The sequence below is a fragment of the Physella acuta genome, unplaced genomic scaffold (assembly GCF_028476545.2).
Source record: "Physella acuta isolate Inbredline_101_S28 unplaced genomic scaffold, ASM2847654v3 ptg000808l, whole genome shotgun sequence".
NCBI classification, from domain to species: Eukaryota; Metazoa; Mollusca; class Gastropoda; family Physidae; genus Physella; species Physella acuta.
Window position 1 is genome coordinate 47698 of NW_026732326.1, and position 23607 is coordinate 71304.

Here is a 23607-nt window from a genome sequence, read left to right on the forward strand (position 1 = left end):
ATATTTTTCGATTGCAAATTGGATAATAATTTATGTGGGGGGGGGGGGCAAATTGTAGCCTAATAAAAACTCTACTAATGATTAAACTATCCTATTTGTAAATTAAATTAATGACACGTTGATCTTAAGTAATATAGATCTAATTCATTTTTAAGACAAAATGTTAGGTCTAAAACTTTACCCAACATCAACATATAGTATAAAAGTATGTAGTCACCTGCAGCAGTCTTATGTCACTTATGATACATTTTTGGGGTAGGCCTATATAGTAATGATCCAGTACACTGAAAAGGACCTGTTCACTGCTGACATGGTCCAAGTTCGTGCTTTTTAAATATTTTTTTGTTTTCTAAGTAGCCATAAATATTATAGGGAAAAATTTTTTAAATAAATATGAAAAAAAAAAAGAAATGTAATATTTTTAAAAACAATGGTCACAAAAATTGCAAAAGCAGAGGACTTTGGATATTTTTCTATAAGTTAAAAGAATATTTTCTAATGAAATACAGGTCGAGCAAAAATGACATGATACAGCATTTCTCAAAGAAATTTTATTTTATTTTATAAGCCCTTCCTATTGTGGTAAATGTTTATATTATTGAGCATCAGCAGGACCTAGTTAAAGTAGTTTTTTTTACATTTAAATTTCATTAACATGTGGTGACATGTAAAATACAAATTTTGTTAGCTTTTTTTATTTTGTTTAGTTACAGTAAACATCAAATTTGTAGAAAATGAAGACCACACAAATAACACAATCAAGTTTTTATAAAGTTTTAATGACATCTGCAAACATTTGTAATAAATAATAAATCTCCCCTGAGAGTTTCTGGGCCAATGCCATTTGCTTCAATTCAAACTTAATGTTATGCAAATATATCTATATAAAATGTACAGATAGCCTATCCAATAACTCATTGCCAAATTTAAAAATCACAAGAACACAAGAATTCATAATTTCAAAAGGATTAATAGTTTGAAATATCTCTAAGAATTTATTCATCAAATCATTATTCAATTTTATAGTTCTCTTCAAATGATACACTTGAATTATGTTTACACAAATTCATGTAAAAAAGTAATGCCTAGGAATTATTTGTACCAAATCAGTCAAACTTTATTATTAGATATATAGAAAAAAAAAAATTTTGAAAGAATAATTATTGCACAAAATGGTTTTACTTTCTCAAACAATACAAGCACTTTGTTAAAGTTATAAAAATTTAAAACTAAGCAAAAATTGTGTACACTTTTTAACTATGTAAAGAATAACAAGTGGATAGAACTAAAATAAAATTACTCTGTTATCAGTAGTTGATCAAATACACAACCAAAGCCTCATTAGTAACTAAACAGGTCATTTTTATCAAAGAGGAAATAAAGAAATTGAAAAAAAGAAAACTTGTTTGCTACACATTTACAAAACATGTCAATCAATATCATTCATTATATTCAACTATAACTTGGTTGTTTGTCCAATACTTTATTTAAAAAAATGACTGCTAATACACATTATACAGCCTTCATTTGGCCAATGTAAAAAGAGGGCTGCCTTTTGTCATTTAAAAAGATGCATCTACAGCTATAACCTGATTCAGGTTAAACAAAGGTATGTACAGGCTTGTCAGTCTTCTTTTAAAATTGTTCTTCCTAAGTAGCTCATATCTGTCACAGACTTGTAGTAATGTTAACATATTCTTCACGATTGGCAATACAGAACAGCCTCCTCTTAGAACTATTTATGGATGACCATGATGCAGTCATCACGTTCAAATAGTTCATGTAGCTCTTCATGACTCAAACCTGCAACAATAGAAATACATGTCATGTATGTCAAATAGTTCAAATAGTTCTTCATGACTCAAACCTGCAACAATAGAAATACATGGCATGTATGTCAAATAGTTCAAGTAGTTTTTCATGACTCAAGCCTGCAACAATTAAGATACATGTCACATATGCATGTGGCACAAAGGTAGAAATGTCCTACAGTGAAACTGCCTGAATTTGTAACTTGCCCTCAAGGAGTTAAAACATGGGGTGTGAGAAAACCAAGTTTGTTTCACATAATATAATCCATGTGTAAAACAGCTGTTTAATGGTCAACAGGTCAATGTGCTGTTTTCACACTAATGATGTGATATAATTAACTAAAATACAGACATTAGATTATTCAGTCAATTTTCAAACTATTGTTAATATCTGAAAATTCGTCGTTTATAAAATGATTTTGTAACCAGTCTTGAGCAACTAATTATCACACAAGTGCTTACACATCTATATATATATAATTCTCTTCTGGGAGACGCAAGAAAACAAGCTGTAAGCGCGCTCCCTACCTCCCCACCCCTACATGGTCTGGTGAGCTGTGGTTCACGCTAAATGTTTGTTTACATTCGTAGAGCCGGGTTTAGTGACGGCTATTAGGGGCAGATAATTTAGTTTGAAACGATTTTAAACTATGGGGAGGTAACTAAGAGGAGGCTGCTTTCATGAGGGGGGGGGGTGTAGGGTAGGGGTTGGGGGAAAGGAGGGTGGGGGTAGTATTGTCCTTAACGACCTACTGATAGTGTTTTAAAGCAAATATTTTCAGTGGCAGCATTGGTACTGTCGAATTCACAAATTATGAATTACTGAAAAGTAGGAACTAAAACAACTAAATAGCGGCGTATGAAATGCCGCGGGTCGGCTCGTTATTATAATTATTCTTCTGCATTATTAAATGTCTTCATTTATAAAAAAAAAATTGACATTCTTAAAGAAAAGATTTTAAAAAGTTAAATGTTCAATACACAAGTAATGTTTGATCAGTTTAAAAATGTTTATGTATCAAGATTTTAATAATATTTCATTTTACCTTTATTGCATTGCGTTTGTAAAAAGAATGAGCTTAAATACCTGTCTGACAACATATCTGGTCCATTGTGTACCTGCCATCCAGGTATTTATGCAAAGGTTGTAAAGCTGCAGTCAGGGGCTCCCCTGGTAATGCTATGGGATATTCATGGACTCTTCGGATGAGAGCTTTCATCATCCCAAACTGAACCAGTTTTCTATTGACACAAGACATTCGATGATTTGGTTCATAGAATTAATTAATTCTTTGAGTTAAGTGTTTCAGATTTTAAAATAAACAGAATTATGTTTTAAAGAAATAAAATCACACATTAAGCAGGCCATAGAATTAATTTTAAAATCTTGGCTCTCTTAGCTAACTATCACTTCATATGCAAAGGTCAAGGAAACTTTATTTCACCTGACTTATTGACCATCATGTTTGCAAGGGTAAATTTACTTACTCTTAAAAAATTACTATTTTGAAGAAGGAGTTGCTTCACCTTAACACATAAAGGGATCAGCATTATGCACTCTTATTCTGAGTCAGGTACCCACCAGAGATGGGTGGACTCTAAGATGACCTTTGGACTTAGGCCAGGGATCTGAACTTGAGACTTTTGGTAAGCTCTATCATCTTACCACACCGCTCCATTTTGTTTACACATAGCTAACAAATAAATACTCAGGATATTTTAAAATATAACAGAAGAGTTAATTTAACTGAATAATTTACACTTACATTTCATAAATGGTGTGTTTTCCTTACCTTTCATCAACTCTAAAAACATGAGGATTTTTTTGACGCAAACACAAATGTTTAACAGTAACTGCATTTGAAAAAGCAGAATACAATCCAAAAACATCTCTGAATTCTGGGGGACTTCGATCTGATTTACAGATTAAATAAAAAATTGTATGAGATCATATATAATGGTTTAAATGGAATGCAGCACATGTACAATGACTGGTAAAAATTGCTGTCTTAAAGCTAGAATAAAAGTTATTTAAACAATTGTAGTCATTAGCTTTATACTATCAATCACCTATCATTATGCTATTTTCAGTATTTTCCCCATAGAGGCTAGAATGTTTAAAATTATTTTAAACTTTAAAAGTAATTAGTTATGACAGCTTAATAATTACCCGATTTGGCAACAAATCGAACACATTCTTCCTGGAGGCGAACATCCTCTACTAGTTTTTGTATGTCTGGCGCAGTAACGTATTTGTTACAGTACTAAAAACAATTGAACATACAAATAAGTAGAACAAAAACTGAACTACAAAAATCAATTTTGACTTTAAAATTTTAGCAGTTATTTTAGTAATAAAATTACCTTTGACGTTAGCTTGACACTTGATGTTCATTTTACAGACTTTATACATATTACTTTTGGTTTACAGCTTCATATTGTTAAAGTCTTATACATTTGCAGGCTAGCTCTTTAGATGATAGTTTTTTAATAGTTTAGTTAAATAATAAACAGAACAGATCTATTTTTTTAATATATTTAGTAGTTTCTTCTTTGAGTTTCAAAATATTAATTGCTTTGAAAATAATGATTACAATACAAAATGGACATCCTTTTTACTCTGTACAATTGCTGGGTGAATCTAAAACTGATAATCATTATTTATAGGGTATTTTCTTTTCTATTATTATAGTTTTAAACATTAATTCTTACCTGAAAGATTGGAACCAATGTCATAAATTTGTAGTGCCTGGTGATAAATATAAGACAAATAGATTTCATTGCAAGATAGAATTTTCAATAAGATCTATGAGTCATCCAAATATGTAAAACCAAATATGCAATACTGAAGTCTCTAAAGATAGCAGTAACTAATGTTAGTGTTATACATCATGGAAAGTTATATTTGAGTAAATAGGATATGAATAATAAATGATTCTTACAAAAGGTTTTGAAGACTTGCTTTGACCAAATTTAGCTCGACGTCTGCCTCAGCTGCTATTTTCAACACATGTGACATGCCATCAACGTAGTGCAGAATCTAGTGAATAAGGATAATACAAAATAAACGATTGCACAGAATCTAGAGAATAAGGATAATACAAAATAAACTATCGCACAGAATCTAGTGAATAAGGATAATACAAAAATAAACTATGGCACAGAATCTGTTAAATAAGGATAATACAAAATAAACTATTGCACAGAATTTATTAAATAAGGATAATACCAAAATAAACTATTGTAAAGAATCTATTAAAAAAGGACAATACAAAAATAAACTATCATGCAGGATCAGTTCAATCAATAAGAATGATACAAAAATAATGTATATTGTGAAGATTCTATTCAATAAGGATAATACAAAAATAAACTATCGTGATGAATTTATTAAATAGGACTATACAAAAATAATATATTTAAATGTAAGCCAGATTTGAAGCATATAATTTTAACCGAAAAAATGAGAGATTTAGGTGCACTAAGTATTTATATATAAAGAAATATTGCAAAATATAATGTTTGCTAAAATGAGTTTTTAGTGTTGTACCTGTTGTGTGGTGAGGTCCCATTGATACTTCATCATAATATCTCTTGGAACTATGAATATGGGGACATCATGATCTTCTACGGGGATTGGGTCTTGAATAGTGGCTGCCAGCTTTAGATGAACTGTACAGGACTTGGCTATACAAAACAAAATAACAAACATATGACAATAAATATATAGAATAATTAGACGCAATGTTATAACATTTTAAAACTAAGTCTTGAACATGATTTAATGAAAAACAGATAAGTCAAAAATTTTAAATATTTTATACTTCTTAAAAAACATGATTATGCATAAATTGATCACAAAAATACTAACATAAAATACATTACCCATTTTGATGTTGCAACAGCCTTCATTATTAAGACCATCTAAAACTTTCTTTAAAAACTGAGATACTTGTGTTGAATTTTCAGGTTTTGACAAAAATCCAAGTTCATTCTGAAAAATGACATGTGATGTAAAAATGTTTAAATATCAAGATAATTTTCATTAGAATAGAATAAAAAAACCAGTTGATACATTAACAAGACAAGCAGAAAATTCTGAGGATTAATCAAGTCATCAACTTAATATCTAATTTAAAATAACATTGTTTTTTAAAAAGACCTAAATATGAAACAACAAAGTGTTATTAAAAAAGAAATTAGATTGCATAACCACAATGTAGCCTCCAGTGTCTTATTAAATTATTTTCCATTATCTAATCAACATAATTTAACTTAAAGGGAAGCAGAAATACCTCCAGCTGTGTTAAGTATGCTGACAGTTTTTTCACAACAGATCCATACACTGAGGTCAAAGATTCCGGTGCCACAACAAAACATATGTTGAAAATGAATGCATTGCGTTTGTACTTGTCATTGTCTATGTACTTTGGGCAACCTACAAACTTGTGGCCAAAAGCTGTCCTGTGAAGTATAAGTTAATTTTGTCATGTCATGGGAAGCATTAAAATTGGATGTAAACTTCACTGGAACCATACTGTACAACTAAATGAATATATTAATCTTTCATATTTATTTATTTCATATTGATTTTTTTTACAAATATTTACTATAGAAATATTCTATAAGATAATTGAGTGATTTACAAATTAAGAGTCAAAGATAAAGTTCTATATGAATAACTAAGCAGAATAGATTTTAAACCAAAAATACATAATTTTAAAGTAACAATGTTTAAACTAAATTGCTGAGTTCTAATATTATAACAGCATTATTGTTGTGGCCATTTATGTATGCCATTTGTTATATTCTAGGTCCGGTTTCAATTACAATAATTTTTTAAAAATTGTTTGCTAAGTTTCTGAAACAAATATTAATGAAAATTTGTCAGCAACATTTGAGACAATTCAATTGAAAAGAGACTTTTTACAATGAGGATAGGAATGCTTACTTTTAGTTACTAATGTACAGGAGACAATATTTCATTTGCAGTAGAAAATAAAATAGCATTAAAGAATATTTTCTTTAAACAATTTACTTGCATGAAAGGAAAACTTACTTTGTGATCAACCTGTTCTGGAACTCTGGCTTTGTAATGACAAAATTCTGTATAGCATCAAAAATCTCTTTAGAAATGTATTCTTCAGGAGTCTGCCAAATATGAGAATATAAATCCTAGTTACTTACAGGGAGCTATGCATCGCTGTCACCATTATGTTAACAATAGCCAATCAAATCAACTGAATTATTAACAGATTTCAAGTGAAGTTTATAGAATCAGATCATTAATTAATAGAATTACAAATACAAATTACAGCTTTAATAAATTCGGTAAAATGGTAATTGAGATTATACATAATAAAGCATATTTGAAAATGGTTTTTTATTTTTATTTTAAATTGTTCAAAAACTTTAAAAATCGACTAAGTGTTTTAATTTATAACAGAATAACTAGTGTATATTGTTTATGTTAACAGGATTTATATGGAAATTAATTTTATCTTACGATAATAAATTATCTTTAAGCCTATTTGTAATATTTAAAGCTAAAATATTTTATCCAAGTAATTGTAATCAAGTTGTCTTATTTAATTACTTGCTAGAAAGCTGATAATTCTTAAATCTAAAAAAATAAAACAATATCTGATTCCTACAAAACTTGATAGATTCTTATCACTATAGTTACATCTATTGTAATCCGAAAACTGCTAAACTGCTTTCTCACTGTTTATCAAATTAATTTGATTGGCTTCTGTATATATAGTTTTGATGTTTATTTTAATTTACACTACTAAATGTCTAGATATTACTAAATTGCAATTTCTTAAGAAAAAGCTGAGGTCATTTTTTGTATGCAAGGTGCTTCATTAATAAAGTGAACAGCCATGCCTAAGTCAAGTATTTTGTCTATTCGATCATGTTTTTAGAGTAAAAGTTTATTTTAATGGTACAAAGCACAGAGGTTGACTCTTTTATGCTAGTTAATTATCTGTTGTTGAACATCTTCAACAACAGAGAAAAAGAAGGAACATAATATAGTATATATAACATTTTGATAAAAGAATAATTTTAGAATAATAATAATTTAGTATGGAGCTGTATGGCCTAAAAAATTTTGTGTTAATGGACATCAACGACTTGGTGAGAATTCTTCCATCATTATTGCTGACATGGATAAAAAACATGTATTTGTCAATTTTACCTTCATGGCAGCCGTTTAAAAAAAAAGGAAAAAAACTTTAAGCTTAAAGAAATTTTAAAAATTTAAGAACTTAAGAATCAGAGGTAAAAAAGCTGCAAATGTAGAGAACCTGAAAATATTTTTTTGTGTTTAAGGCTACATCTTTTTATCTATTTTCATCAAGCCTAAATTATAACCTGAAGTTTAACATCTGTAAGACTTCCATTGATTGGCTGGAAATAAACTCCAAGATCAATTTTCTGAAAACCCCACCTTCTTAACTTTCTTTTTAAACAACATGGCCTAGTTATGCCATGTTTATGTTCATTTTCAGTGACAAAATATAAACAACCAAATGGACCCAAATGAGAATAGACTTGATAATCCAAAAGCTTATTAAATATTTTAAAAATCATGTAGGCCTACAATGTTATTCAAATAAATATGGTTATAGAAATCTGACTGTTTGGTTTTTGTAATTTGTTAGACTTTATTAGGCCTAGAGACTGGGTGTAATTGATATTTTAGTATATTCAGTAACTAAACAAAAGTCTTAGAGCAAATAAGAAGAAAGTGTGGGTTTTTAGAAGATTAATCACTGAGTTTCTGCACTGCAAATCAATACTTGACTTACAAAAAGTGAAACTTCAGGTTATAATCTAGGCCCCGTTTGCACGGATCGCTCTGCTGTCAGCTAAATCTTTTTCTCTAAGTTGATCGTGATCTAAAAATAGATATCAGGACTGCCCTATTTTTTTCCATCTTAGCAATTTAATTTTGACATAAAGTTTAAGTGTTTTATTTTAACACCTAAGGTAGGTGTGGATTAAAAAAAAAGAATAGAATCTAGATCTAGTAGGTCAGATGATAGTAGATCTAGTTAGATCAAACTTTTCTTCAGTAAATTTTTTTTACAGCTATCTAGCATAAGTGGTAGTAGCTCTAAGTTTATAAGCATATGTGAACTTAGAAAAAAAAATGACAAGAAGTTGGTCTATTTTTCTATTTGCTTGAATGGTGGGTGGGGGGGGGGGGGGGGGGGAAGAGAAGTGTGAAGACAGCGTCCTCAAATAGAACATGTGTTCATTCTATGATATATACTATAGGCCTGCTGAACTCAGTGACCCCACCGATCATGGTGGGGGATTTCACCCGCAGGCTAAAAAATGTAAGCAAGTAATCACAAGTGACTGGAAATTTTATTTTAAAAAATTATTTTAAAAAAAATATTAGGCCTACATAATAACATATTGATACGTTTGATATGATATAAATAAAATGTCAAAAGGCCCTGTATTCCGATCGTTCTAACCCCTGATTTGAACATGAATTATAATTAAGCATTTTCAATCAGAAGATGGCAAATCCTCAAGTCAAGAAATAAAATAACAGGGTTTTATTTTCTTTACGCCTTTAACAGACAAAAAATATTTATTTATTTTCACGTTCAGTGTATTTGCAACTTTAGTAACATTTATTATCATTAAATAATTTATACCAGTGAGTGCCCAACGGCCAATAATCATAGAATATTCTTTTAAGAACGGGGTTTTAGCCCCAGTTAGTTTTAGGAAATTTTTTAGTAATTTTTACTTAGGTTACTGAGGAGTGGACATGAGTGGTAGCTAAATCTGAGATCAGAGTCAAACTGAAATACATACGTGACTTGCTACTAACAACCTAACACTGGCTAACACACTTATTTTTGGAAGAGTCTAGATCTATCTACTATCTAGATTCTAGATCTATTATGATCAGAAATTTGTTGATTTAATTTATTAATAGGCCTAATTATTTGGATTTCATTTTTCTTTTAAATTTTAGGATTTTAGGCGATGTAACCGATGTTCGGTCAGTTACCTGGTGAGTTATGATTGGCCCCTGAGTGTGATGAAATTCACTGAGAAATATACATCTAATTGCCTTAGCAGTACTCATGACGCAACTATTAAAATGGACTGATCAAGTTACGTGGTATAGTATATAGATCTAGATCTGTCTTCGGTTAGATTACTGACTACCAAGTCTACCAATTCAACTTTAAATTTCTGACTCCTTTTGTTTACAGAAGTGTAGAAGCCAGATTTATTTATGAATTTTTATTTTTAGAGTTACGTCCCCTGTTAAAACAAATAATATAAGGCATTATATAAGGGCCAATCATTTTACAAACATGCGAGTGCAGTCTATCAGGCCTATCGGCAACATCCAGCCCAGATTCTATGTAATGTTAGGGCCAACTTAGCGCGAGAAGTCATACTAAACTTTAACTAAACTAACTTTTTGCAAACATTTAATTTTTACATTTTATAAAAACAATTTAATCTTAGGCTCTTATTGTAAAATAAAGGCAATTTTAATACCGATTGAAGTATTTTTTAAATAAATGTAATGTTTGCCGTAAACCGATTGCATTTTTCAAATTATAAAATTCATAAACAAATGCACAACTCAAGAAATTGATGATAGAAATGATAATTCTTTGGATTAGTTTGCTCACGTTTTTCACGGATATTCGTGCCGTAAAGACAGATACATGCCAGATGGAGAAAAACTGCACAAAGACGGTAAATTGTGACTTATTGATACATTAATTAGATGTATCTATTTTATTAAACAAAATGTTTTTAAAATAATAGATTTCTTTTTAAACTTCACTATGCAGAACATTTATAATGTTACCACTCTAAAAAAAAATTATATGTAGCCCAGTTAGGTCTGTATAATCGCGACCCGTTGTCATATAAAAGCCAGACTCAACCCTTATAAATTACTTCACAATTCAGCGGCGCCCCCCCCCCCCTACCCTACACACCTTTTTTTCAGAAAGCCATTTTTTTGTTTTTACGAAACTATTTTTTCGTAACATTTATTGAGCTCGGTCAACGTCGAGTATACCGATCAATTTCTATTACAATGTACAAAACGGCTAAATAGGGTTTCAAACATTATTATACTTATTAAAATGCTATAGTGTATCGTCATACATTTTAAAACCTCACCTTATATATATAGTAACACACTGTCACGAAACTCTGGAACCGTCACCCCTTCTTCCCCTAGCAGTTTGACATCCTTTATGGACGACCCCATTAAATATATATATATATATATATATATATATATATATATATATATATATATATATATATATATATATATATATATATATATATATATATATAGGGCCTATATACAGAGGCGTAGCGAGGGGGGCCGGGGCGTGCAGCCCGCATTTAGGGGGGGGGGGGTGTCACCAAGGCAAAAAATAGCAAAATATATAGAGGCAAGTTTCAGGGGGGGGTGCAAATCGAAAGTTTGAGGGGGGGGGGGGAGTGTGCAAATCGAAAATTGAAAGTGTGTCGCTACTACGCCTCTGGGGGGTGACACCATTAAGTGCCGCACCGGGTGACACCCGACCTCGCTACGCCACTACCTACATATATATATATATATATATATATATATATATATATATATATATATATATATATATATATATATATATATATATATATATATATATATATATATATATATTTATATTTATTTATTTATTTATTTATTTGTTTATTTAGGCCTATTTATTCATTCATTCATTCATTCATTCATTCATTCATTCATTCATTCATTCATTCATTCATTCATTCATTCATTCATTCATTCATTCATTCATTCATTCATTCATTCATTCATTTATTTATTTGTTTATTTATTTGTTTATTTATATATTTAAAGGCCTATATATAGATAGACAAAAATATAGATATAGATGATATACCTTATATGTATATATATATATATATATATATATATATATATATATATATATATATATATATATATATATAATTCAAGAATAACTTCATTCCAATGGGTCCCTTCGCTCCTGGTTCTGACTTCAGTGACCATGAGTTATGTGAGGCAGTGGGGGGAGGGGGGGGGGGGGGGGAATATCACGATGTTTTTTTTTTCCTTTAAAATTCACCCGACGTACACAATTTGAATGTGATACTATGTGTGTGATGAGGGTAGAATAGACATTTTGGCCGAGCCAAGCACTTCTGTGCACGCTCCCTCACCCCTCTACCCCTTTTTGAAATATTTTTTAGGTGCAAAATGAATGGACCGTCATACCCCTAACATAATTTCCTCACAATTCTTTAGTTGAATACGGTATTCTTGTTGACAAGAACATAAACTAAGATGTTTTTCATTTTAAAGTTATATCTTTATTTATGTCAGGTTTTTTTTTCTAAATTGAACAGGGACAATTACGAATAGGCCTTGTCCAATATGTTTTGATATTGTCAGTCAGAGGCGTAGCGGGGGGGGGGGGGACATATGTCCCCGGGCGCCGACCTTAGGGGGTGCCAAAATGGGTTGGAAAAACAAATTGAAAGTTTGAGGGGGGGTGTAAATCAAAAGTTCGAGGGGGGGTGCAAATCGAAAGTTTGTCCCCGGTCGCCGGGAAGGGTCGCTACGCCTCTGTTGTCAGTGATACGACCTTTCACACTAGCAATAATATAACATATGATGTATTACACCAGGGGTCTCCAAACTTTTCAGTCCGAGGGCCGCATTAACTATCAAATTTCAGTTCGGGGGCCAGTTTCTTTGATTTTTCTGAGCGAAGTTCTTCAACCATCACCAACAAAAGTTTTTTTTTCCGTGGACAAAAAGCTCTCCGCGGGCCGGATAAGAGGACCTCGCGGGCCGCATACGGCCCGCGCCGTAGTTTGGAGACCCCTGTATTACACCAATGACTAAATTTATTAAACCCGACCGAAGAAAAAAATTTACATTTACGAGACATTTCAATTTTTTTGAAATACTTTGTGTTTCAGCTGCCAGGGGATCTCACTCTGCTTTGTACAGTCGGCCACAGTGATGGTAAGTTGGTGCCCGGATGTTTGTCACCGGTCTGGTCATTACCCCCCCCCCCCTTCCCAACCCCGCCCTAACGATCCATGGGTCAGATGAAGTAGAGTTCATGTTGTCCAGCCGCCTTTAGTCTCCATAACGTAAGTAAGATACGCATCAGAGCTGGGTGGACTCAGGGACCCTAAAGTCAAGTCCGAACCGAGATCCGAACTCTAGACCTTCTGGCTAGCAGCTAAAAGTTCTACCATTCGACCACGCCGTCCCATATTCTTAAAAAAAACAACAACTGGAGAGCCGACAAAGTGCATAATTAGCTCTTCCTCCAGCATATTTCTAATTGCTAATCCAGAGGCGTAGCGACCCTTCTCGGCGCCCGGGTACGAACTTTTAATTTGGCACCCCCCCCCCACCCCCGGGACAAACTTTCAATTTGCCCCCCCCCCTATATTTTTTTTTATATTTATAATGCAAAACTGCAGCTTAAATGAGCTTTTAATTTTTTCCCAACCCATTTTGGTGCCCCTAGGGTCGGCGCCCTGGGACATATAACCCCCCCCCCCCCCCTTTCACTACGCCTCTGTGCTAATCCTAACCTCATCATATGCGTAAACTTGTAATCTTCAGGGGGTAATGTCCTACCGCAGTATTAGGGGGAGCGGGGAGGAGTTAATATACTGTGGTGATCATGATCTAGGGACAGTGGTGAGGGGGATGTCATATTGTCATTTTGCAGTATTTGATGTGTTATTACACTGAAGGGTGATTGATCTAGAGAAAATAAGGGGGAGGGGGATGTCATATGACTATATTTGATGAGGTGTTATATTTGATGAGGGAAGCACGGGGGTGGGGGTAATGTCCTACTCCCGTTTCTTACGGCCAGTCTGTCTAAGATCCGCACCAAATGCCGAGTTAGGATGCTCGCGAGAAACAGGTGACGTCATGGTTCAACTTGTTTCTTGTCGCATTCAGATAATATATGATTTCTGCAATAGAGAGATCACGTGATTTGGTCACATTTTAACCAAATCCCTTCCCTTTATCCCAGGTAGCACCAAAACATGTCTTACCATAACAACCGCCGTCTCCCATCCCAGTCTTTACGGTAATTAATTAATATAATGTGGCCCAGCATAATACAATATTACCGACTATATTAAGATTTGACGTCATATTTCTAAATACTCACCGCCTGTCACACAGCGCCACAATATGCCCCCCCCCCCTCACCGCCCCCACCCTCATAAGACAACTAATATCGTCTTTTTGGATAGCCTATCCGATGTGTTGTTTGATGCATAGCCGGCAGACTAATGAAGTAATTTGTCCTCTTCCGCGTCCAACGTCTACCTCCCATTCATGTAGTCTAACTGTAATATAGAGGTTCCGCTCCACTTTTCAGGACCCATGGTGCTGTTTATTGATCTGCTAGCTCTATTAACTGTACATATTAAAAAGGGGGCTGTCTGCACCCCATGCAGCCCCTGGATTCGCTTCTGCACACTACACCCTCAGTTAAATCCGCAGATCATGTTCTCTTAGTCTTATATAAAGCAATCTTTTGTACGCGTCAACCGAACCGATTAAAACAATGCCGTGTTATTTCTACATAGGTTGGTTGCTTAAACATGTTGCATGTGGGACCTTGGTTGCTTAAAACATGTTGCATGTGGAACCTCGTATTTTGTTTCACAAGATTTGGGGCCTAATAACGCGGACACGTTGTGTTGTTGTCAGGTTTATTTGTTTAATAGAAATGTCTCCAACTATCGTATGTATCTGGCTAATGCAACTCACGAGACTGTTCCTAGCTTCTACAAACCAACTAGCTCTAGTCTATTCTAACGAAGCTTAACATTTTTTAATGTTAGGGTTGACTTGCTGATCTAATAGAATAATTGCTCCATTACTGACATAAAATGAATGTTTCCTGCACAAGTCTCAATTGTGCAGATACAATCAGCGTAGGTCTTGTCGAAGCAATGGCGCCACTAGGTTGGGCGTCATCCGGTGTGGTAACCCAGGGCGTCACCACTTTTCGATAACCATTATATATATATATATATATATATATATATATATATATATATATATATATATATATATATATATATATATATATATATATATATATATATATATATATATATATATATATGATGTATTAAACATTCAGGAAATTTGGTTTTACGCCCATCGCGAATGATATAAACCTGTGCCTAACGACGTGTTTACATTAATAAGGAATTAGAGTAACTGGGAAAGCAGACTTTCTACTACAATGTAGCTAAATTTCGTTTTGGCGTCAACCTCCCTCCCCTCCACCCATTTGGATTGTATCGCCCCTCAAGATCCGCATCCCGCCCCCCCCCCCCCCCCTTTTCATCTTGTGAAGTTACTGTGTCGAAGCTATGTTTTGTAGTAATTGAATACCTTTTTAAAGATGGTAGCAGCTTGACAAGGTTGTATAGTCACTGAAGGCAGGAAATGTGGGCTCTGTGTAGGCAGAGGTTCTAGATGCTGTAGTACAATGTAGGCCTGTGTAGGCAGAGGTTCTAGATGCAGTAGTACAATGTAGGCCTGTGTAGGCAGAGGTTCTAGATGCAGTAGTACAATGTAGGCCTGTGTAGGCAGAGGTTCTAGATGCAGTAGTACAATGTAGGCCTGTGTAGGCAGAGGTTCTAGATGCAGTAGTACAATGTAGGCCTGTGTAGGCAGAGGTTCTAGATGCAGTAGTACAATGTAGGCCTGTGTAGGCAGAGGTTCTAGATGCAGTAGTACAATGTAGGCCTGTGTAGGCAGAGGTTCTAGATGCAGTAGTACAATGTAGGCCTGTGTAGGCAGAGGTTCTAGATGCAGTAGTACAATGTAGGCCTGTGTAGGCAGAGGTTCTAGATGCAGTAGTACAATGTAGGCCTGTGTAGGCAGAGGTTCTAGATGCAGTAGTACAATGTAGGCCTGTGTAGGCAGAGGTTCTAGATGCTGTAGTACAATGTAGGCCTGTGTAGGCAGAGGTTCTAGATGCAGTAGTACAATGTAGGCCTGTGTAGGCAGAGGTTCTAGATGCAGTAGTACAATGTAGGCTCTGTGTAGGCAGAGGTTCTAGATGCAGTAGTACAATGTAGGCCCTGTGTAGGCAGAGGTTCTAGATGCAGTAGTACAATGTAGGCCTGTGTAGGCAGAGGTTCTAGATGCAGTAGTACAATGTAGGCCTGTGTAGGCAGAGGTTCTAGATGCAGTAGTACAATGTAGGCCTGTGTAGGCAGAGGTTCTAGATGCTGTAGTACAATGTAGGCCTGTGTAGGCAGAGGTTCTAGATGCAGTAGTACAATGTAGGCCTGTGTAGGCAGAGGTTCTAGATGCTGTAGTACAATGTAGGCCTGTGTAGGCAGAGGTTCTAGATGCAGTAGTACAATGTAGGCCTGTGTAGGCAGAGGTTCTAGATGCAGTAGTACAATGTAGGCTCTGTGTAGGCAGAGGTTCTAGATGCTGTAGTACAATGTAGGCCTGTGTAGGCAGAGGTTCTAGATGCAGTAGTACAATGTAGGCCTGTGTAGGCAGAGGTTCTAGATGCAGTAGTACAATGTAGGCTCTGTGTAGGCAGAGGTTCTAGATGCAGTAGTACAATGTAGGCCTGTGTAGGCAGAGGTTCTAGATGCTGTAGTACAATGTAGGCCTGTGTAGGCAGAGGTTCTAGATGCAGTAGTACAATGTAGGCCTGTGTAGGCAGAGGTTCTAGATGCAGTAGTACAATGTAGGCCATGTTTCTTGCACTACATTGCCATGTCAATTTTTTAAAGGAATTCGGTTGTGCCTCGTATGCTTGGGTGCACTGATTCAACTGTGTGTCTCATGATTGGGTGCACATGATTGGGTCACTGATTTAATTGTGTGTCTCATGATTGGGTGCACATGATTGGGTGCACTGATTTAATTGTGTGTCTCATGATTGGGTGCACTGATTTAATTGTGTGTCTCATGATTGGGTGCACTGATTTAATTGTGTGTCTCATGATTGGGTGCACATGATTGGGTCACTGATTTAATTGTGTGTCTCATGATTGGGTGCACATGATTGGGTGCACTGATTTAATTGTGTGTCTCATGATTGAGTGCACATGATTGGGTCACTGATTTAATTGTGTGTCTCATGATTGGGTGCACATGATTGGGTGCACTGATTTAATTGTGTGTCTTATGATTGGGTGCACCGATTAGGTTGTGTGTCTCATGAATGTGTGCACTGATAAGGTTGTTTGCAGTGTTTCTTCCAGACTTTTTTCTCGGGGGGGGGGGCACTTGAAATTTTCGGGGGGCGAGGCGGTAAACTTTCTTCGGGGGGGGGGGGCGGACACTGTTAAAAGTATATATTTTCTATATAAATTATATAAATTTCATTTCGTTCGGGGGGCGGTAAAAATTTTGGGGGGGGGGGGGGGGCTTCGCTCCCCCGAAGAGATGCCTGGAAGAAACTCTGGTTGTTTGCCTCATGATTGAGTGCACTGATTAGGTTGTGTGTCTCATGATTGTGTGCACTGATTCAATTATTTGTGTCATAATTTTGTGCACTGATTCAGTTGTGTGTCTCATGATTGTGTGCACTGATAAGGTTGTGTGTCTCATGATTGAGTGCACTCATTAGGTTGTGTGTACCATGATTGTGTGCACTGATTAGGTTGTGTGTACCATGATTGTGTGCACTGATTAGGTTGTGTGTACCATGATTGTGTGCACTGATTAGGTTGTGTGTACCATGATTGTGTGCACTGATTAGGTTGTGTGCACCATGATTGTGTGCACTGATTAGGTTGTGTGTACCATGATTGTGTGCACTGATTAGGTTGTGTGTACCATGATTGAGTGCACTGATTCAGGTGTGTGTCTCATGATTGTGTGCACTGATTAGGTTGTTTGTCTCATGATTGAGTGCACTGATTCAGGTGTGTGTCTCATGATTGAGTGCACTGATTCAGGTGTGTGTCTCATGATTGAGTGCACTGATTAGGTTGTGTGTCTCATGATTGTGTGCACTGATTCAGGTGTGTGTCTCATGATTGTGTGCACTGATTCAATTGTGTTATATCTGCTCAGATTCGTACACACTAAAAGTAAATTTTTAAAATGGGCAGGTCTATCTTGTCCTGCAATTTAAAAAAAAGATCTTTTAAGTTTTAAAAACAATGACTTATTATTTCTTCTAAAAAAAGATTTAATAACCTATGCCATTTTGCTTATTATAATTGTTGCCTGTCTATAAGTTTTAGCTAAATTAAAATATTTTTTATTGATAATCGATAACCGCTAACAATGTTTTTTTTTTCACACGATAGAGACCTGTGCCGAATTTTTAAAAAATCATGCTGGTATATAAAAATAAAATATCCCAAAAATATATTAGCATTGTATCGACCAACTTGTGCCCACCTGCCCGTGCAAGCCGAGGGCATATCCCCCCCCCCCCCCTCACCTGTAGACAAGTGCTGGAGACATGATTAGCTGGTCCAACATTCAATCCTATCGACCAAGGAAGCAGAATGGATGTGATCTCAACCGTGACACTACGGTCTACGTACTACGGTGTACACGCCTCATTGGTTTCATGCTAACACAGACGTCATGAACTTACCTCATTACCTCACTTACAGATTACATTATGGACTTATCACCTCACTTACAGATTACATTATGGACTTATCACCTCACTTACAGATTACATTATGGACTTACCTCATTACCTCACTTATAGATTGCATTATAGACTTATCACCTCACTTACAGATTATATTATAGACTTACCTCCCCACCTCACTTACAGATTACATTATGGACTTATCACCTCACTTACAGATAACATTATGGACTTACCTTATCACCTCACTTACAGATTACATTATGGACTTACCTTATCACCTCACTTACAGATTACATTACGGGATACCTCTTACTTTATAATAGATCCATACTACGGAACTTATATTAAACGTAATATAACACAGGTTTCTTTTAGACAATTATTCAAGTGGAGCAGGGCACTTAGAACATCCATGCACCCCATCTCCCCCTCCTCGAGAGATGCCCGAAAGAGACCATAACTAGAACCTATCTTGACACACAAAGCAGTGGGTTGTTTCCATCTGAACCCGTAAACACCTCAGGCAGATGAAGGCATCTCTCAATGTCCCGTATTGTTACGGTAGTTAAAAGTTTTCTTTAGGGAATAACTAGAGCAGTGGTTCTTGACCTCTTTGCAAGTACCGAACCCCACCAGTTTCATGTGCGCATTCACCGAATCCTCAATAGTTCTATCGCCCGCACTGACAAAATCCAATCGTCAAATGAGTCGGGTGTATGTTTTGACCGCTACCGAATCCCGATCGAACACCGGTTAAGAACCACGGCTCTAAAGACGCATGGAACTTACACAGTAAAAGGATTTAGGAAAGTTGTGTTTTTTTTCTATACTAGAATGCAAGATGGCCACTGCCAATAGGCCCGAACAAGTGGCAAACGACGGGCCGCTGTGGTTGTATCCGTTCCTGTCCAACATTTCTATCTACTCTCGACCTGATCCATACAGCGATGGAGTAAATAGCTTGAATTTTACCTTTCTAGTTCCCAAACCAGGTAGGTGCTCCAAACTATAGAAACACTCTGATTGTTCCAGAACACATATGTTTGTTATTATTTTTTCGCGTTTTTGTTAATTTATGTTTTCATTGTGTTCGTTTGTTGTTTTATTACTTAAAAAAAACAACAGTAAAGTTTAGCCTGCTGACGTATATTCGGAATTTGTTTACGTAACTTGTGTACACAGGATCTGGTGACGTCAGAATAGAAGGCGTCGTGGCCGAGTTTCAGGAGGCCTCTGACCGCGATCTGAACCCGTACTACAGCTTCCAAAAGCCGCCCGTGTGTCGCTACTTCAACTGGTCCTGGCCCACCACCAACAGACGACTTCCGCTGCCCGCCCAGGTGAGTTGTTTGATTCAAGACTTTAGGGCCAGTCTCGGCATTGTTGCACCCAGGGCGGACTTGGTGCTGGAGTGAGGGGGCGCTGTGTGTGTGTGTGTGTGTGTGTGAGAGAGAGAGAGAGAGAGAGAGAAAGAGAGGGAAAGAAAGAGAGAAATTATATAACACTAGCCTACCTACACCACAGCATATAAATGTACATCGAGCTGGTAGGGGGTGGTGGCGAATTTAAATTTCCATGATGAGTACCTCTAAAACCGTATCGAAATACAACCGTAATACCATCTACATTAAAGCGTAATTTTCACCAGCTTGTGCCTCGTTAGTTAGACACGATTAACACCAAATCGTGGCCGTGTGGATTCAACATTAAGCGAGTGATAATCACGAGAATCCGCCGCCACATTGACACCCCGCTGGAACTTTTTTTTCTGTTTGATAATTTTTTTTTTAAATTCTTTCAATACAATCAAGAAATATTTGACCTAGATGACACCAACTAACTAAGACACTGCTGTTTGTTGAACCACATCCGGTTTTCTAACTTCTGCTGGAAAATCCTACTTTCATTTTATAAAAGTTCTTTCTACAGAGATTAAAACAAACTTTAAGCCCTTCAATACCTGCTATTCATAAACCAATGCACGGATAATTCACCGACATAAAGAGTTAAAGAGACATAACGGGTTAACCGAACACAAAGGGTTAATGGGACCAGAAGTAAAACCACTAATGCTACATTGCATTTTGTAGCTAAAGATTATTGTATTAAATTTGAGCAAAATTAAGTCCTTTGTAAACAGTTGTAACGCTAGTTCGTTTTATTTTGGGTGTATGAAAGCAAGAACTCTTGCAAGAAAGCTAGGCCCTGAAAGATGAGAGATTACATAATACCCACATTATTTCAAGAGCCACACCCTCCCTTTATTTTGTTACTAGATCTTACCCCCCCCCCCCCCCTCACCTCACACCGAATGTCACAGGGGCCCACCGAATGTCACAGCGACCCTTAAAACGTGTGAAGGGCCCTACTGTATAAAGTCACAGGAGCTTAGCAGCGAAGTAAAATGACAATAAAGATTAAAAGAGCCCAACGTTCCAATCGATAGCACCATGTGGATTATCAAAAGATCACCACCTCCAAGATCATTCGTTACACTTGGATGATCTTGTAATTATACTTGTGTGATTTTGTATTTATAGGAGTGTATCAACCACATCAAGCAAAAAGCCGATCTATTTATTTTCAAGACCCGATACTTTAACACAATATTTATTGATTTTTTTTCTTATGAATTCATACAATTGAATCCTCAATGCAGTTTAACAAGATATATATATATATATATATATATATATATATATATATATATATATATATATATATATATATATATATATATATATATATAAAATTCTTTTCTTGGAGACCATAGAAAACACCAAGCTGTAAGCGCGCCTAGTAGCCCCCTCTCTTCCTCTCTAAGCATATCACTACCACCCTCACTCCCACATGGTCTGGTGAGCTGTGGTTCACGCTAAATAATTACAATCGTAGAGCCGGGTTTAGTGACGGCTATTAGGGGCAGATAATTTAGTTTAAAACGATTTTAAACTTAGGGGAGGTAACTAAGAGGAGGTTGCTTTCACGGGGGGTGGGGGGGGAAAGGAGGGGGTTATCGTCCTTAACGAGCTACTGATAGTGTTTTAAAGCAAATATATTCAGTGGTAGCATTGGTACTGTCGAATTCACAAATTATGAATTACTGAAAAGTAGACAATAAAACAACTAAATAGCGACGTATGATACGCCTAGCGGCGTATGATACGCCGCGGGTCGGCTCGTCAGTGGCGTAGGCAGGGCGTAGCCCCCCCCCCATAGACCCATCGGTATATATATAAAAAGTATGAGGGGGGGTGCAAATCGAAAGTTTGAGGGGGGGTGCAAATCTAAAGTTTGAGGGGGGGGGGGTGCAAATCGAAAGTTTGAGGGGGGGTGCACATCGAAAGTTTGTCCCCGGGTAAAAATTGGAACCCCCCCCCCCCTTGAGACGATCCTGGCTACGCCACTGCGGCTCGTATATTATATTGGTCTGATGATCTTAACCTCAACTTCGTTGCAACATTATATTACCTTTATGGATCTACATTTCCTCGCAAATATCATTGTATCGTTTGTTGAAAAGTCGTTCTTCAGTACAGAAGAATCTACCATCCGTTGGATCATCACTGTTTAGGGGTTTCACTGCTTAGTTTAACAACTTGATAGATCAGTTCATTCTCTGCAGGGTGTAGGAGGGGGTAAGGGGGGGGGGGGGTTTGGAATGTTTGAGAGGTTGAGATACTAGGCGACCTGCTGAAAATTAATTTATTTCAAGACTTCTTATCAGCAGACGTCGCGGTGGTGTGTACTTTTTGATCACGTGATGCTGATGACAACACACACAACACACTGATGTTGACACGGGTGTGTTGTCGGCGCCACACACTTGCCTCACAATAAACCACACTCGAACACAGACAAGCGGACAGTCTCCATCCATTGCCCCCCCCCCCTCACACACACACACACACACACACACACTTAAAAACCCCCACTTCGTGAAATATTTTTTTCTGATCGTCAAGGAAACTTTCATTTTAACTTGGTAATTTAGTGTTTATATTTATAGTAAAATTAACACCTGCGTTTGTTTTAACGAGACAAGCATTAATTTTTTTCTGACCCTTACTTTATCATCCTGCCTTACTTTTATTATCTGATGTAACTTTTATTATCTGATGTAACTTTTATTTTATTATCTGACTAATTTGTATTATTTGACTTAACTTTTATTATCTGACCTAACTTTTATTATCTTATCTAACTTTTAATATCTGACTTAAGTTATATTATCTGACTTAACTTTTATTATCTGATCTATCTTTTAATATCTGACCTAACTTTGATTTTGTGACCTAACTTTTAACTGACCCTAATTTTATAATATGACTTTTTTTATTATATGATCTAACTTTTATTTTATTACCTGAGGTAACTTTTATAATCTGATCTAACTTTTAGATCTGTCCTTAATACCATTTCATCTGACATAATGTTTAGAATCTGACCTAAAAACTTATTTCAGTGGCGTCACCATTTGGGTGTCACCCTGTATGTTTACACCTTGTGTTACTCACCAGCAACACCTCTGCATCTCCCCCCCCCCCCAATCATACATACACCTATCCCCACCCACTCCCCCCAGTCGACATGTGGTAGCCTAATTAAACCTTATACCAAAGGATTTGATCAATCCGTTTTATACATAACTGTCTCTCTATACCAAGAGGCTACTCCGCTGAAACTACATCATCAAGGCTACACCACTGGACTACACCATCAAGGCTACACCACTGGGCTACACCATCGATTTTTCGTGAAGTTACATAACGGGCCACTAATTAGGCCACATCCAATCTAAATTTTTACCCGTTCGCTATAAAGACATAATATTTTCTCCATGATAGAAGAGTCTCTGTCTTTAAAACGTAACCACCATCACTTCAACACAAAATCATATTAAAAATAGGACAAAGAAACAAAGTTACGCTAAAATATCGCACTGATACTTCTCACATTTAAATCACGAGCACCTGTTGCTGCGTGACGTCATCAAGTCTCAACGGTTTATTATTAACGTTTTATAAAAGCTGAATTAAAGCCTAATAAATTGGATGAAACAGCCGTCAAAATTAGACGCTCCAAACTGAAAAGGGGAC

General features: G+C 35.9%; 2 protein-coding genes across 3 annotated transcripts in view; one reads left to right on the plus strand and one right to left on the minus strand.

Moving 5' to 3' along the window:
* Positions 1-587: 587 nt before the first annotated feature.
* On the minus strand, positions 588-10070 carry LOC131951330 (GATOR complex protein NPRL2). Of its 2 annotated transcripts, none has more exons than XM_059313689.1 (11): positions 9853-10070; positions 6871-6962; positions 6107-6275; positions 5697-5805; positions 5362-5498; positions 4754-4851; positions 4524-4560; positions 3982-4075; positions 3605-3725; positions 2899-3053; positions 588-1803 (listed from the first exon to the last, which is right to left on the minus strand). In XM_059313689.1, exons 1-11 carry the CDS (start codon positions 9928-9930, stop codon positions 1736-1738), a joined length of 1158 nt encoding a protein of 385 aa, XP_059169672.1. In that variant the 5' UTR covers positions 9931-10070; the 3' UTR covers positions 588-1735. The 2 variants fall into 2 exon arrangements, with proteins under 2 accessions (XP_059169672.1, XP_059169671.1); XM_059313688.1 differs by having other exon boundaries at positions 6871-6986.
* Positions 10071-10177: 107 nt separating this feature from the next.
* The window catches only part of LOC131951365 (uncharacterized), a 28605-nt gene continuing 15175 nt past the window's right edge, over positions 10178-23607 (plus strand). Inside the window, exons 1-4 of the mRNA XM_059313752.1 lie at positions 10178-10559; positions 12840-12885; positions 19342-19500; positions 19691-19848. Coding sequence (XP_059169735.1) covers positions 10455-10559; positions 12840-12885; positions 19342-19500; positions 19691-19848 — 468 coding nt within the window. The 5' untranslated portion in view covers positions 10178-10454. The remainder of the gene's footprint in view (positions 10560-12839; positions 12886-19341; positions 19501-19690; positions 19849-23607) is intronic.